Below are 17,074 nucleotides of genomic sequence, written 5' to 3'. Positions count from 1 at the left end.
TTTCATAGGAATATAATTTGCTGTAGCCAAGTACAATCTATCTACTGTAACAATCATGCATATTTTACAGTGTGATTATGATAAAACTTTAAAGGCCTAATCTTTTGTTTCTACAATGTCAATTTGAAGGAGGACTTTGTATCTATTTCAACATTAAATGAGTATCAATTTAAGGGTTTATCTCTTCAACAGCTTGGATCAAAGCTTTTATAGCCCTTATTAAAGAATATTATTAAATGCTTATGATTCCTGAGATACAAGTTTGACACATAAAATGTGCTGTGATTTAGAACAGAGTTAATTAACAGATGTATCTTTTCATTTATAGCCCTTAGCACTATTTTTTGTTGTAACTTAAAGGAAATAGATTATTTAGTTCTCTCTTTTTTTCATGTTTAATATGAAAAAAACATTGATAATATGAACAGACTTAATGAGTACAGAATTGCATATATAAAAGGTACTGCCCACAGGTTGTATTCTAGGCCAAACTGCTAGCTACAGGAGAAAGTAACAGTAACGTTATGTTATTATTAAACTTAGGGAAAAATGGAAACATGATTCTTTAATAAATACTTATTGACTCTAGCTATGTGCTAGACATTGTTTTTGGTACTTTGAAGTCAGCAGTTGATGAGATTGTGCCCTAGAATTTGCATTCTGGTGAAACCTGCTCAAACCTTCCTGGGAGCATCACCTCACTAGGGCAGACGACCAGAGGATATAACTGAGGCTCAGGTCTTTAGGTAAACACACAGTACAGGTCTGAAAACACATTTTCCATTAACTTCCCTATTTTTCTGGCTAATGTTTCCTCCCTTGTTAACAATGCAATTTTTTGCTTCCTAAGTAGCCCAGTAAAGATCTAATATAAATGGATACAGTTTATCTAGTCAGTCTAAGACTAGGTTATCATACAGATTACGGCTTTTTTCCCCACAGGTATAATAAAACTTCCATAATTTTATGAACATTTGCTAAATGCTTTTTTTGCTTTATTGACATTTATAGTTTGGCTGCTTACTCAGATTCCAGTGATTTTGTAACAATGGAATTAAAAAAATCTTATCCAGTGAGTTCTTTTTAACCCCAGTAAACTATAGATTCGTAGAGTAGTAGAACTGGAAGAGACCTGAGAGGTCATCCAGGTGTGTTGTCAGTCAGGAGACGAAGACACTGTGGCCCAGGGAAGGTAGCGGACTTGCGATCAAGCAGCTCAGTGGTACCAGAGTGGTCATTGGTTCAGCCTCCGTCTCGTGGTCCTATTTAGAACTCACACTATGATGTGAAGGTCTCTGATTGAGTTTTTGTTCATCTGTCATAGGTTACAGACCACCCTGGAAAAGAAGAGTTCTGTTCTCCTCCCTATGCTCATTACGAAGTCCCTCCAACTTTCTATCGGTCAGCCATGCTCCTTAAGCCCCAGCTAGGATTGGGTGCAATGTCCCGTTTACCGTCTGCAAAGAGCAGGATTCTGATTGCAAGTCAGAGGTCTTCAGCGAGCGCCATCCACCCACCAGGACCCATAACAACAGCCGCCAGTCTCTACAGTTCCGATCCTTCAGGTAACCGATCCAACAATTTCTGCCTTTTCCTGCTGTATGTTTAGATGGTCATCATGTAAGATGGTGATAATTGTCTAAAATATGAATGCCTTTCATCCTTTCAGGAGAGCCTTTTTCTATTCTTCCATCTGTCTGTAGATGCAGACATTTGTGAAACTCATCTGTGTGCAACTGTCATCCTTCATGTCACCTTTAAACTGATGGCCCTTGTTACTACCATCCAGCTTTTCAGAGTTTCTTCCTTCTCTAATCCTCCCTATAAGACAAGGCTCAGAAGTTGTTTTCTGTCAAGGGCCAAAGAGTAAATATTTTGGAGCATATGGGTCCTAAGGAGTCAGTGTCATAACTGTTTAGGGCCTTGGTCCATTTGGTGATGAGACAGAGAGAAGGTAGAGCCAAAGAAGTTCCTGACTCACTGGGCATGGGCTGCAAGAGAGAAAGCCATGGAGAACTCCAGGGTTTCTGGCCTGAGCAACTGGAAGAATGGAGTTGGCACATAGAGAAGTGCATTTAGAAAGGCAGGTGAGAGTCAAGCAAGGACATGAGAAGGTTGAAATGTCTTTGGTCATCCTGCAGGATACAGCATGGGATTTATGGGACTGGAGTTTAGAGGACAGGACCTGGCTAGAGATATAAAAGCGTTATCTGTAGGCAGAGAGATGATATTCGGAGCTGTGATGCTGTCCTTCACCAAGCTGCCTTTGCTGTCCCCTACGACTACACCTTCATCAGGATGTTATAAATTTGATGTGAACTTGAATTATGCACCTTTGAAATAGTATGGTGTGACAAATGTTCACACTTTTACTTTATGCACAAAATGTGGAAAAACTTCAAAGTTATAAAAGTAATCTTAGTTGAGTTTTTCTTGCAACAGTCAAGGTTTTAAGACTATACTACTGTATAAAAATACCGCTGTGATAGAGACAGGCAGATCAAATTCTTCTGAGGCTGGCTGATTCATATTTACACATTTTTGTAATAAGGGTGTCACTTCTTCAAAGTTCAGTTCGGTCCTGGAAGTACACATATGAGGGGCTGCCTCCATCCCTACTCCTTCAGGACTCAAACCCTTTTCCTTGGGTCTGTGGGTGTCTTAATTTAGAGAACAGTGTATGTTCCCATGGTTGATCATTAGAGACCCAGCAAAACTAGTAATGCTGATGAGTATCACTCCTACAGGGCATGGAAGATGTCACATCCCTTCTTAGCACTGTTGGGGGGATCACCTGCCAGAGGCTCTGGGACAATGAGAGGTTCTTAATTTGGAGACTGGGGAGCTTTAGAGGGCAAGGACTCAGCTCCCTTGGCCCCTGAGCCCTTGAGCCCGGCCAGTAGCTCTTGGCTTGGCCTCTGGTCACTTGGCCAATTGCAGGCAGCAGGCCCTTTCCCTTGTCAGACAGCTTTGCTAGAATCCCTAGTGCCTCCATCTTCAATTTTGGCAATATGCCTCACTAATGCTCTTCTTTCTGCCGAAAGCTTTCCATTTTCATGTTGTCCTCAGAGATATTCCCTTGCTCCTCAATCCCCGTTTTGTTTTTATTTCACAAGAGACTTAGATGGTTCACTGAACACACAGCCAAAGCCATTATCCACAAAACACTATTGATAGTTTCCCTTGAGATCTAGGAGGCTTAACTTTCAGACTGTCCTAGGAAATGAAGAGAAATACCTGGAATAAAAAATAACTTCTGGAATAACAAAGACAAAGAAAAACCCGGCTTGGCGTGGTGGCTCACAACTGTAATCCCGGCACTTTGGGAGGCTGAGGTGGATGGATCGCTGGAGGCCAGGAGTTTGAGACCAGCCTGGCCAACATGGGGAAACCCCATCTCTACTTAAAATACAAAAATTAGCTGGACTTGGTGGTGCATGTCTGTAATCCCAGCTACTCTGGAGGCTGAGGCACGAGAATCACTTGAACCCAAGAGGCAGAGGCTACAGTGAGCCAAGATCGCACCACTGCACTCCAGCCTGGGCCACAGGGTGAGACTGTCTCAAAAAAAAAAAAAAAAAAAGAAAGGAAAGATGGGGAGGGGAGGGGAGGGGACCCAACAGCTAAGATTCCACGTGGAGGCACTGTGAGTACCTTCCCAAGGCCACTCTCAATTTGTTCCTCCATTACAAAAAGTCCTCTGACAGAAGGGAGTGAGGTTCACTTAAGACTCAAATTCAGAACACTGTGGTGAAGAAGAAACACTTGTACTTTTTGATAATTATGTATTGTACATTTACCATGATTTAGCCCAGATCTCCAAGGTAAACAAGGACAGATTTGTTTACATTAAAACTAACCTCCTTACAATTATGTGATCGATTTTAGAATAAGTGTGACGTGGTGCTGAGAAGAATGTATATTCTGTCAGTTTGGGGTGGAGAGTTCTGTAGATGTCTATTAAGTCAGTTTGGTCCAGAGCTAAGGTCAAGTCCTGAATATCCTTGTTAATTTTGTCTTGTTGATCTGTCTAATATTGACAGTGGGGTGTTAAAGTCTCCCACTATTACTGTGTGGGAGTCTAAACCTCTTTGTAGGTCTCCAAGAACTTGCGTTATGAATCTAGGTGCACCTGTATTGGGTGCATATATATTTAGGATAGTTGGCTCTTCTTGTTGCACTGATCCCTTTACTATTATGTAATGCCCTTTTTTATTTTTTTTGATCTTTGTTGGTTTAAAGTCTGTTTTATCAGAAACTAGGATTGCAACCCTCGTTTTTTTTGCTTTCCATTTGCATGGTAAATATTCCTCCATCCCTTTGTTTTGAGCCTATGTGTGTCTTTACACGTGAGATGGGTTTCCTGAATACAGCACAATGATGGGTCTTGATTCTTTATCCAATTTGCCAGTCTGTGTCTTTTAACTGGGGCGTGGCGGTGGGCGCCTGTAGTCCCAGCTACTCGGGAGGCTGAGGCAGGAGAATGGTGTGAACCCGGGAGGTGGAGCTTGCAGTGAGCCGAGATCGCGCCACTGCACTCCAGCCTGGGTGACAGAGCGAGACTCCGTCTCAAAAAAAAAAAAAAAAAAAAAAAAAAGATTGTTATGTATGAATTTGATCCTGTCATTATGATGCTAGCTGGTTATTTTGCCTGTTAGTTGATGCAGTTTCTTCATGGTGTCGATGGTAATTACAATTTGGTATGTTTTTGCAGTGGCTGGTACTGATATTTCCTTTCCATATTTAGTGCTTCCTTCAGGAGCTCTTGTAAGGCAGGCCTGGTGGTGACAAAATCTCTCTGCATTTGCTTGTCTGTCAAGGATTTTATTTCTCCTTCGCTTACAAAGCTTAGTTTGGCTGGATATGAAATTCTGTGTTGAAAATTCTTTTCTTTAAGAATGTTGAATATTGGCCTCCCAGTCTCTTCTGGCTTGTAGGGTTTCTTCAGAGAGATCTGCTGTTAGTCTGATGGGCTTCCCTTTGTGGGTGACCCGACCTTTCTCTCTGCCTGCCCTTAACATTTTTTCCTTCATTTCAACCTTGGTGAATCAGATGATTATGTGTCTTGGGGTTGCTCTTCTCAAGGAGTATCTTTGTGGCATTCTCTGTATTTCCTGAAATTGAATGTTGGCCTGTCTTGCTAGGTTGGGGAAGTTCTGGATAATATCCTGAAGAGTGTTTTCCAAATTGATTCCATTCTCCTTGTCACTTTCAGGTACACCAATCAAATGTAGGTTTGGTCTTTTCACATGGTCCCATATTTCTTGGTGGCTTTATTCATTCCTTTTCATTCTTTTTTCTCTAATCTTGTCTTCATGCTTTATTTCATTGAGTTGATCTTTAATCTCTGATATCCCTTCTTCCACTTGATCAATTCAGCTATTGATACTTGTGTATGCTTCACGAAGTTTTCATGCTGTATTTTTCAGCTCCATCAGGTCATTTATGTTCTTCTCTAAACTGGTTATTCTAGTTAGCAATTCATCTAACCTTTTTTCAAGGTTCTTAGCTTCCTTGCATTGGGTCAGAACATGCTCCTTTAGCTCAGAAGAGTTTGTTATTACCCACCTTTTGAAGCCTACTTCTGTCAATTCATCAAACTCATTCTCCATCCAGTTTTGCTCCCTTGCTGGCAAGGAGTTATGATCCTTTGGAGGACAAGAGGTGCTCTGGTGTTTGGAATTTTCAGCCTTTTTGTGCTGGTTTTCCCTCATCTTCATGGATTTATCTACCTTTGTTATTTGATGTTGGTGATCTTCAGATGGGGCATCTTTTTTGTTGATGTTGATGTTATTGTTTTTGCATGGGCATCCTTTTTGTTGATGTTGATGTTACTGCTTTCTGTTTGTTAGTTTTCTTTCTAACAGTCAGGCACCTCTGCTGCAGGTCTGCTGGAGTTTGCTGGAGGTCTACTCCAGACCCTGTTTGCCTGGATATCACCAGTGGAGGCTGCAGAACAGCAAAGATTGCTGCCTGCTCCTTCCCCTGGAAGCTTCATCCCAGAAGGGCACCCACCAGAGCCAGCTGGAGCTCTCCTGTATGAGGTGTCTGTCGGCCTCTGCTGGGAGGTGTCTCCCAGTCAGGAGGCATGGGGTTCAGGGACCCACTTGAGGAGGCAGTCTGACCCTTAGCAGAGCTCCAGCGCTGTGCTGGGAGATCCACTGCTCTCTTCAGAGCCAACAGGCAGGAATGTTTAAGTCTGTGGAAGCTGTGCTCACAGCCACCCCTTCCTCCAGGTGCTCTGTCCCAGGGAGATGAGAGTTGGATATATAAGCCCCTTACTGGGGCTGCTGTGTTTCTTTCAGAGATGCTTCCAAAGCCACCGCTTCACGTAGGCCAGGTGAGCCTTGGAAAAGTCCAGCCCGGTGATACTCAGGAGTGGTGGCCTGTTGGGAAAGTGCCTCCGGGGTTTCCCGGGGCCTCGGGGACCATCTCTCTCAGATGCGGGCGTAGTCCCAGTCGGGAGGGGCTGTGGGGAGGGGCCTGGTGCAGACCCAGCGCTTCCCATTGACACAGACGACTTTGCAGTGGTCCTTGACCTGGGAGCAGAGGATGGGCCTGGACCGCATATCCCGGTGCTTCTGGGCTTGGGGCAGCACCCTGGCCCGGGGCCAGCCCAGGAATCAGCTCAGGTACCTGCCCATGACAACAGTGCAGTGGTCGAGACCTTCCCTTAGAAATTGGGCTTCCAGAAGTTTCTGGCTGGGACCAAGTATGCAGAGCTTGGTGACTTTTGGAATCAGGACTCCAGAAAGCACACAAGACATCGAGCGCTGGGCTCCCTCTGGCCATGGGGTCCCGCACGGGCCAGGGCAGCACCTCGCAGAATCGGAGACGTCACAGGGGGCAGCTGCAGTGGGGGAGGGCAGCACCCAGAGGATCTGGGGGACCAGGGAAGCTCAAGCCTCCATCCTTCCCCCTGATGGTCCTAACCACTTGGCTCTGGGCAGAGGGGCCTAGCATCTGCCTCTACTTTTATTCCTGACCTTTAAAGGAAGATAGAATTTCTGCCTGGTCCTGAAAACTATAGATGCCTGTTGACAGAAGTGTGCTCTCTTTCTGAAAATGAACACAATACACTTGGATACTCCTTCAAAGAAAAACAAATCATTTACTCATATCAGTAAAGGTGATGTGTGTTTCATTCTTCTAGGATGGATGTTAATATCACTTTTTGCAATTTTGCTCTTAAGAAAATGGAGCCATCAGGTTTTGTTTTAACACTGACCATGTTGATTTTATGTGGATTTCCTATAATTTCCAGCCTTCATACATCCATGAATAGATTGTCTCTGAACACTAATGTCATTTCTCTCATTTAACTTTTATTTATTTTTAAAATATTATTTCAGTAGTTTTTTGGGGAAAGGTGATGTTTGGTTATGCGTATAAGTTATTTAGTTGTGATTTCTGAGGTTTTGGTGCACCCTTTACCCAAACAGTGTAAACTGCACCCCATGTGTAGTCTTTCATCCTTCACTCACCTCCCACCCATTTCCCCAAAGTCCCCCAAGTGCATTGTGTCATTCTTAAGCCTTTGCATTCTCATAGCTTAGCTCCCACTTATGAGTGAGAACATACGATGTTTACTTTTGCATTTCAATTCTTACTTCACTTGGAATAGTGGTCTCCAGATTCTTCCAGGTTCCTGCGAATGCTGCCATTTCATTCCTTTGTAAGGCTCATTAGTATTCCATAGTACATTTGTACCACATTTTCTTTATCCACTCGTTAATTGATGGGCATTTGGGCTGATTCCATGTTTTTGCAATTGCGAATTCTGCTATTACAAACGTGTGCCAGTATCTTTTTTGTAGCATGACCTCTCTTCCTCTGAGTAGATACCTGGGATTGCTGGATCAAATGGCAGTTCTGCTTTTAGTTCTTTAAGGAGTCTCCACACTGTGTTCTGTAGTGGTTTGTACTAGTTTACATTCCCACCAGCAGTATACAAGTGTTCCCTTTTCACCACGTGCCCACCAACATCTATTGGTTTTTGATTTTTTTATTATGGTCATTCTTGCAGGAGTAGGGTGGCATCACATTGCGGTTTTGATTTGCATCTCCCTAATAATTAGTGATGATGGTCATTTTTTCATGTTTGTTGACTATTTGTATATTTGAGAATTGAGAATTGTTTATTTTTGTCTTTAGTCCACTTTTTGATGGAATTATTTGTTTTTTTATTGCTGACTTGTTTGAGTTCCTTATAGATTCTGGATATTAGTCTCTTGTCAGATGCATTGTTTGTGAAGATTTTCTCCCATTCTGTGGGTTGTCTGTTTACTCTGCTGGTTATTGCTTTTACTGTGCAGAAGCTTTTTAGTTGCATTAAGTCCCAGCTATTTATCCCTGTTTTTATTGCATTTGCTTTTGGGTTCGTGGTCATAAAATCCTTGCCTAAGATAATGTCTAGAGGGGTTTTTCTGATGTTATCTTCTAGAATTTTTATGGTTTCAGGTCTTAGATTTAAATCTTCTATCCATCTTGAGTTAATTTTTGCATAAGGTGAGAGATGAGGATCCAGTTTCATCCTTCTTGCCAATTATCCGAGCACCATTTGTTGAATAGGGTGTGCTTTCTCCAGTTTATGTTTTTGTCTGCGTTATTGAAGATCAATTCGTTGTAGGTATTTGGCTTTATTTCTGGGTTCTTTATTCTGTTCCATTGGTCTATGAGCCTGCTTCCATAGTCACCTGTTTTGGTGACTTTAGTCTTATAGTATAGTTTGAAGTCAGGTAATGCGATGCCTCCAGATTCGTTCTTTTTGTTTAGCCTTACTTTGGCTATGTGGATTCTTTCTTGGTTCTGTATGAATTTTAGAATTGTTCTAGTTTGGTATTTTGATGGAAATTGCCTTGAATTTGTAGATTGCTTTTGGCAGTGTGGTCATTTTCACAATATTGATTCTATCCATCCATGAGCATGGCATGTGTTTCCATTTGTTTGTGTCATCTTTGATTTTTTTCAGCAGTGTTTTGTGGTTTTCCTGGCAGAGGTCTTTCACCTCTTTGTTTAGGTGTAATATACTCCTAAGTGGTTTTTGTGTTTATTTGTTTGTTTTGCAGCTATTGTAAAAGGGGTTGAGTTCTTGATTTGATTCTCAGCTTGGTTGCTGTTGGTGTATAGCAGTGCTACTGATTTGTGTACATTGATTTTGTGTCCTGAAACATTGCTGAATTCATTTATCAGTTCTAGGAACTTTTACGATGAGGTTTTAGGGTTTTCTAGGTACGCCATTATATCATCAGTGAACAGCGACAGTTTGACTTCCTCTTTACTGATTTGTATGCCCTTTATTTCTTTCACTTGTCTCATTGCTCTGGTTTGGACTTCCAGTACTATGTTGAATAGAAGTGGTGAAAGTGGGCATCCTTGACTTGTTCCACTTCTTAACGGGAGTGCTTTCACCTTTTCCCCATTCAGTATAATGTTGGCTGTGGGATTGTCATAGATGGCTTTTATTACCTTAAAGTATGTCCTTTCTATGCTGATTTTGCTGAGGGTTTTAATCATAAAGGGATGGTGGATTTTGTAAAATTCTTTTTCGGTCTCTATTGAGATGATCATGCTATTTTTGTTTTTAATTCTGCTTATGTCGTATATCACATTTATTAACTTGCTTATGTTAAACCACTCCTGCATCGCTACTATGAAACCCACTTGATCATGTTGGATTACCTTTTTTATATGCTGTTGGATTCCATTAGCTAATATTTTGTTGAGGATTTTTGCATTTATGTCTATCAGGGAGATTGATCTGTAATGTTCCTTTTTTGTGATGTTCTTTCCTGGTTTTAGTATTAGGGTGATACTGGCTTCGTAGAGTGATTTAGGGACAATTCTTCTTTCTGTATTTTTTGAAATAGCATCAATAGGATTGGTACCAATTCTTTTTTGAGCGTCTCATAGAATTCAACTGTGAACTTGTCTGATCCTGCACTTTTTCTTGTTGGCATTTTTTTTATTAACATTTCAGTCTTGCTGCTTATTACTGGTCTGTTTGGAATTTAATTTCTTCTTGGCTTAATCTAGGAATCTTGTGTATTTCAAGGAATTTATTTATCTCCTCTAGGTTTTCTACTATGTGCATGTAAAGGTGTTCATAGTAGCCTGGAATGATCTTTTGTATTTCTGTAGTAGCAGTTATAATATCCCCTGTTTTTTTTCTAATCGAGTTTATTTCGATCTTTCCTCTTCTTTTCTTGGTTAATCTTGCTAATGGTCTATCAATTTTGTCTATCTTTTCAAAGACCTAGCTTTTTTTCATTTATCTTTTGTATTATTTTTGTCTTACAATTGTATTTAGTTCTGCTCTGATCTTTGTTATTTCTTTTCTTCTGCTGGGTTTGGGGTTTGGTTTGTTCTTGTTTCTCTAGTTTCTTGAGCTGTGACCTTAGATTGACTGTTTGTCCTCTTTCTAACTTTTTGATGCAGGCACTGCTTTTGCTGTATCCCAAAGTTTTCGTATGTTGTGTCACTATTAGCATTCAGTTCAAATAATTTTTAAATTTCCATCTTGATTTCATTATTGATGCAACAATCATTCAAGAGTGGGTTATTTAATTTCCATGTATTTGCATGCTTTTGAGGGTTCCTTTTTGAATTGATTTACAGTTTTATTCCACTGTAGTTTGAGAGAGTACTTGATATAATTTCAATTTTCTGAAATTTATTGAGACTTCTTTTGTGGCCTATCATATGCTGTGTCTTGGAGAATGTTCCATGTGCTGATGAATGTACATTCTGCAGTTGTTGGGTAGAATGTTCTGTAAGTATCTGTTAAGTCCATTTGTTCTAGGGTATAGTTGAAGTCCATTGTTATTTTGTTGACTTTCTATCTTGATGACCTGTCTGGTGCTGTCAGTGGGGTACTGAAGTCTCCCACTATTATTGTATTGCAGTCTATGTCATTTTTTTAGGTTTAATACTAATTGTTTTATAAATTTGGGAGCTCTATTTTTAGGTGTATGTATATTTAGGATTGTGATATTTTCCTGTTGGACTAGTCCTTTTATCATTATATAATCTTCCTCTTTGTCTTTTTCAACTGCTTTTGCTTTAAAGTCTGTTTTCTCTGATACAACAATAGCTACTCCTACTCACTTTTGGTGTCCATTTGCATAGAATATCTTTTTCCACCCCTCTACCTTAAGTTTATGTGAGTCCTTATATATTGTTAGGTGAGTCTCTTGAAGAGAGCAGATACTTGGTTCATGAATTCTTTTCCTTTCTGCCATTCTGTATCTTTTAAGTGGAACATTTAGGCCATTTACATTCAATGTCAGCATTGAGATGTGAGGTGCTATTCTATTCATCATGCTGGTTGTTGCCTGAATACCTTTTTTTCCTTTTTTTCGTTATGTTACTGTTTTATAGGTCCTGTGAGATTTATGCTTTTAAGGGCATTCTATTTCGATGTATTTTGAAGATTTGTTTCAATATTTACAACTCTTTTTTGCAGATCTTGTAGTACTGGCTTGGTAGTGGCAAATTCTCTCAACATTTGTTGTCTGCAAAAGACTATCTGTCTTTCATTTATGAAGCTTAGTTTCATTGGATACAAGACTCTTGGCTGACAATTGTTTTGTTTAAGGAGGCTAAAGGTAGGACCCCAGTCCCTTCTGGCTTGTAGGGTTTCTGCTAAGAAATCCGCTGTTAATCTGATAGGTATTCCTTTATAAGTTACTCAATACTTTTTCCTCACAGCTTTAAGTTTCTTTCCTTGTTATCACTTTACAAAACCTGATAACTGGGTGCCTAGGCAATAATCTTTTTGTGATAAATTTTCTGGGTTTATTTGAGCTTCTTGTATGTGGCTATCTGGATCTCTAGCACAGCCAGGGAAGTTTTCCTTGATTATTCCCTCTAATATGTTTTCCAGACTTTCAGATTTCTTTTCTTTCTCAGGAACACCAATTATTCTTATGTTTGATCATTTGACATAATCCCAAATTTCTTGGAGGTTTTGTTCATTTTATAAATTCTTTTTTCTTTGTCTTTGATGGATTGAGTTAATTCAAAAGCCTTGTCTTCAAGCTCTGAAGTTCTTTCTTCTGCTTGTTTGATTCTGTTGTTGATGCTTTCCAGTGTATTTTGTAGAGTCAGGTCCGGGGGGTCCTGAGTGAACAAGCTTGTGTTCCCACAGAGAGAGGGTGCTCCAACCTATTGATACCTGCATGCATTCTCCAACCCGGAAGACTTCTGAGTCCTATACTTTAGGGATTTTTATAAGGCTTCATCACACAGACATGACTGATTCTTAACTCAATCTCCAGCCCCAGAGGAAGGGGAGAGAGGGAGCTGAAAGTTCCAAGCTTCTAATCATGGCTTGGTCTTTCTGGTGACTAGCTCCTATCCTGAAACTATCCAGGAGCCACCAAGAGAGTCTGTCATTAGAGCAAATGATACTTCTGTTACCCAGGAAATTCCAAGGGATTTAGGAGCTCTGTGTCAGGAACTGGGATCAAAACCAAATGTTAGAACAAAAGATTCTTCCAGCACTCATATCACTCAGGAAATTACCAGGGTTTTAGGAACTCTGTGTCAGAAATTGGGGGCAAAGACCAAATATATATATTTCTTATTATGTCGCAGATGACTTGAATCCTTTTAAATTTATCGAGCCTTGTTTATGACCCATTACAAGATCTACCCTGGTAAACATTTCATGCATACTTAAAAATAGTGTCTACTCTGCTGTTTCTGTGTGGAGTGTTCTACAAATATCACAGGTCAAGTTGGCTGAAGCATTGTCAGGTATTCTATACCCTCACTGATTTTCTCTCTACATGTTCTATCAGTGGCTGCGAGAGGGCTTGAAATCTCAGACTGTAATTGCAGACTTGTTTGTTTCCTTTCCAATTTTATCAGCCTTTCTTCCATATATTCTGAAGCTCCATAAGGTATGTAAAGTTTTAGTTTATCATTTTAATGAATTGGCCACTTTATCATTATGAAATGAACTTCTTTTTCCCCAGTCATATTTTTTTCCTTGAAATCTCCTTTTTTCATTACTAATAGAACCACTTCAGCTTTCTCTTAGTTTCAGCATGGTGTAATATTTCCATACTAACCTTTTCATCTATTTGTCTGTTTATTTTTAAGTAGGCTTCTTATAGGCCACATATAATTAGATCTTACCTTTTTATCCAATCTGAAATCTCTGCATTTCATATACATTTGATGTTATTACTGGTTTGAGATTAAATCTACTATCTCACCATATTTTCTATTCAACACATATGTTCTTTCTTTTCCCTCTTTTACTTCCTTCTTTTGGCATTGAATAGTTTTCTATGATTCCATTTATCCCCTTTGTTCATGTATTAGATATCTGTCTTTTATTTTTGTGTTCTCAGTGGTTGTTTTAGAGTTCATAATATTAATATATGTATTTAGCTTTTAACATTCCAGCTTCAAGTTATATTATATCACTTTGTACATGGTGTAAGAATGTTATAATAGCATATTTCCATCTGTCTCCTGGCATTCGTGGTATTGTTATTAGATATTTTACTTCTACATATGTTATGAACCTATACTACATTGTTCTTATTGATGGTCAACATTCAGTTTTCTTTTAAAGAAATTTAAATAAGAAAAAGTCTTTTGAGTTACTCATTTAATTGCAATTTTTAGTATTCTTTGTTTCTTTGTGTAGATCCGCATTTTTATCTGGTATCCATTTTCTTCTGCGTTAAGGACTTCTTTTAACATTTATTGCAGTGGAGGTTTGCTGGTGGTGAATTCTTTTGGTTTTTGTTCCCCTTACTTCTGATAAATATTTTTGCTTTGTTCAGAATCCAGGTTGGTATTTTTTTCTTTAAATATTTAAAGATGCTGTTTTGTTTATGTCTATGTTGAATGATGTCTAGTGGAAAATCTGCTGTTATTCTTATCTTTGGGTCTTTGTACATAATGTGTCTTTTTTTCTGGCTGCTTTAAAGATGTTCTTTTTCATGGGTTTTGAGCAGTTTAATTACAATATGCCTTGATGTTGTTTTCTTCATGTTTTTGTGCTTGAAGTTTGTTGAGATTTTTGGATCTGTTTTTATAGTTTTCATCAAATTTGGGGTGTTTTGCACATTGTTTCTTCAAATATTTTCAGTCCTAGTTCTTCCTCTTCAGGGACTCCAATTACACATATATTAGGCTTCTTGAAGTTGCCCTACAGCTCCTGTTCAAAGTGATATTCTGTTCATTTCTTTGAGTATTTCTTCTCTCTGTGTTTCATTCTGGATAGTTTCGATTGCTATATCTTCACTACTTTTCCTTTCCCTTTCTTTTTCGTAAAATAACATTTATTTATTAACTCACAGTTCTGTAGGTTAGACATCCAGATGTGGCTTACCTTGAATTCTCTGCTCAAATGATCACAAGGCTGATATGAAGATGTCAGCCAGGCTGAGTTCTTGACTGGAGGCTCTGGAGAAATATTTGCTTTTAAAGTCATTTAGGTTGTTGGTAGAATCTAGCTCATGTGCTTGTAGTACTAGAGTTTTTGTTTCCTTGCTGGCTATCAGTCAGGGACCACCTTCAGCTCATAGGGCCACCCACATTCCTTGCTATGTGCCCCTCTTTATCTTCAAAGCAGTAATGGTGTGTTGAATCCTTCTCAGACTTCAAATCTCTGACATGCAGCTCTATGACCAGCTGGAGAAAACTCTGCTTTTAGTAGACTTACCTAATTAGGCCAGGTGCACCTAAGATAATCTTCCTCTTAATATGTAATACAACATAGTCATGAGAGTAGTGTCTCATCATGTTCATGCAGTTGTTTTAGTCCACTTGGGCTGCTATAACAAATACCATAGATTGGGTGACTTAAACAACAGATTTTTTTTTCTCATGATTCTGGAGGCTGAGAAATCCAAGAGCAAGGTGCTGACTGATTTGTTTCTGGTGAGGGCCCTCTTCCTTGTTTGCAGGTGGGTGCATTTTTTGCCATAGCCTTACATGTGGGAGAGATAGATTATTGCTCTCATAATTCCTCTAAGAACACTAATCCCATTCATGAGGGCCCCACTCTCAGGACATAATCACCTCCGAAAGGCCCCACTTACAGATGTCATCACATTGGGAATTAGGGCATATATATATGTATGTATCTTGAGAGGACACAAACATTTCATACCAGCAGAGTATGTACATGAAGGGGCAATCATTGAGGGCAAGTGTAGGGTCTTGCCACCACAGGTGGATTTCGAGTCCTAAAGAATGGCAACCTGGAAATGCTACATAACCACAGTGGAGAGGTCTGGGAGGGACAGTTTTTCTTTTTCCAGGATCTTCATTTCTTTTTGATGATGATGCTTCTTTTTTCAGATTACTGAATATCAAAGAAAATCAACTGAAATGGTTAGTGCCTCCATCAGGCCTTTGGGCCTTCGAATGACATCTGGCCTAGGAGAAGCTTTCTGGGTGTCTCATTTAAGGAGAGTTCCTCTCCACTGCTGGGCTATAAATGGAATCATGGCAGGAACTGTATTTTCTGTCATCTCTCCCATCCCCAAAACAAAACAAGCCATAACAACCAACATCCCCTGACCTTCATATTTCTGACACATCTTTCCCCCATCTGGACACCCAGGCTTGAGAAAGAATTGTTTATGTTCTCCATCCCAGTCCCCGTGCTTACAAATGACTCTACTTCCTGCCATCTAGACACCCCACTATTCTACTACAAAAGCCACTACTAACCTCTTAGTAAGTCTTTTTTTTTTTTTGAGACAGGGTCTCACTCGGTCACCCAGGCTGGAGTGCAGTGCAATGTCAGCTCACTTCAGCCTTGACCTCCCAGGCTCAAGCAATCCTCCCACCTCAGCCTTCCAAGCACCTGGGACTATAGGCGTGCACCACCATACCTGGCTAATTTTGTTTATTTTTTTGTAGAGATGACGTCTCCGTATGTTCCCCAGGCTGGTCTCAAACTCCTGAGCTCAAGCTGTTGTCTTGCCTTGGCCTCTCAAAGTGCTGGGATCATAGACATGAATGGGCTGCTGTGCCTGGCCTTAGTTAGTCTTAATAGATATGTTCTGTTCCTTATCTTAGCACTGGTGTTTGATGTTATTGATTACTCCTTTCTGTCTGAAACTTGTTTCTTCCTTCACTTATTTGAACAACCCCATCTGCCTGTTCTCTTGTATGCATCTGCAAGTGTTGGTTCTTAGTTGCCTTCATTAGAAACCCTTCCCCTGCATTTTCTAAATCTTGCCAGGTGATAGTGGCAGAAAATAGACTTGTGGGATATGATGAGGTTTCTCTTCAAATAACCTGAGCAATCTTTTATTCTTTAATTCATAGTAACACCCCCCTCCTTTTGTCCTTTTTCCCTTTTTGCCTTTGTTAGATGCCCAGTCATATCACAGTACCAGGCGTTATCAGTACCAGCTCACATTCCTTTCCTTATTTGGAAAGAGGACTAACTTTCTAGCTCGTTACAGACACCCCTTACCCTTTCCTCTCCTCTTTCTTTTACGTGCCCACGTTATCTAAAAAAATCAAATATTTAGCCATCCGGGATTAGTTTAGATTGTACGACCCGACCCCAGCCAACGGGGAAGGGGTACAGAGGCAGGACTTGCATCAGGAATAAAGGCTGTCATGCCCCTTTGTTCAGGTGTGCTCCCATGGCAACTGGCCAAGGAGGGACCCCTCTGTGCAGAAGTAAATTTGCTTTGCTGAGTATCCTTTGTTTGAGTGTTCAATTTCCTCAGGATTTTGACATTATACCTAACAGACTGATCTGAGTTAAATCCTGATTTGGTGAATGTTGTGTAACCTTGTGGAAATTATAGAACTTTTCTGAGCCTCAGTTTCTTCTTCTGTGAAATAGAAATTTTACCCATGCTACAGGATTATGGTGAAGGTGAGAGATGATGCATGTAAAGCACCACCGTGTCAGAGCTCAGTTTTCCGTAGCTCCAGCCTTCCTGATAGCAGAGACCATATTTTAAAGATAGGACGTTCTGATGCAGCTGTTTTGATGCTTGCATTTTGATAAAATGGCCGCCAAATATCCCCATGTCCAAATTGGCCTATCAAAATATCCTTATTGAGTGTTTTTTTTATT

At 40.0% G+C, this 17,074-nt stretch overlaps 1 protein-coding gene across 14 annotated transcripts in view; it reads left to right on the top strand.

The window, feature by feature from the left end:
• The window catches only part of LOC105490184 (microtubule associated scaffold protein 2), a 626,066-nt gene that overhangs the window by 206,730 nt on the left and 402,262 nt on the right, over positions 1-17,074 (top strand). For all 14 annotated transcript variants that reach the window (XM_071081499.1, XM_071081501.1, XM_071081504.1 and 11 more), the window contains one exon: positions 1,325-1,565. In XM_071081499.1, the coding sequence (XP_070937600.1) occupies positions 1,325-1,565 (241 nt within the window). The remainder of the gene's footprint in view (positions 1-1,324; positions 1,566-17,074) is intronic.

This window comes from Macaca nemestrina, chromosome 16 (genome assembly GCF_043159975.1).
Source record: "Macaca nemestrina isolate mMacNem1 chromosome 16, mMacNem.hap1, whole genome shotgun sequence".
Taxonomy (NCBI): Eukaryota; Metazoa; Chordata; class Mammalia; order Primates; family Cercopithecidae; genus Macaca; species Macaca nemestrina.
This window is presented reverse-complemented; position numbering and strand designations above follow the sequence as displayed.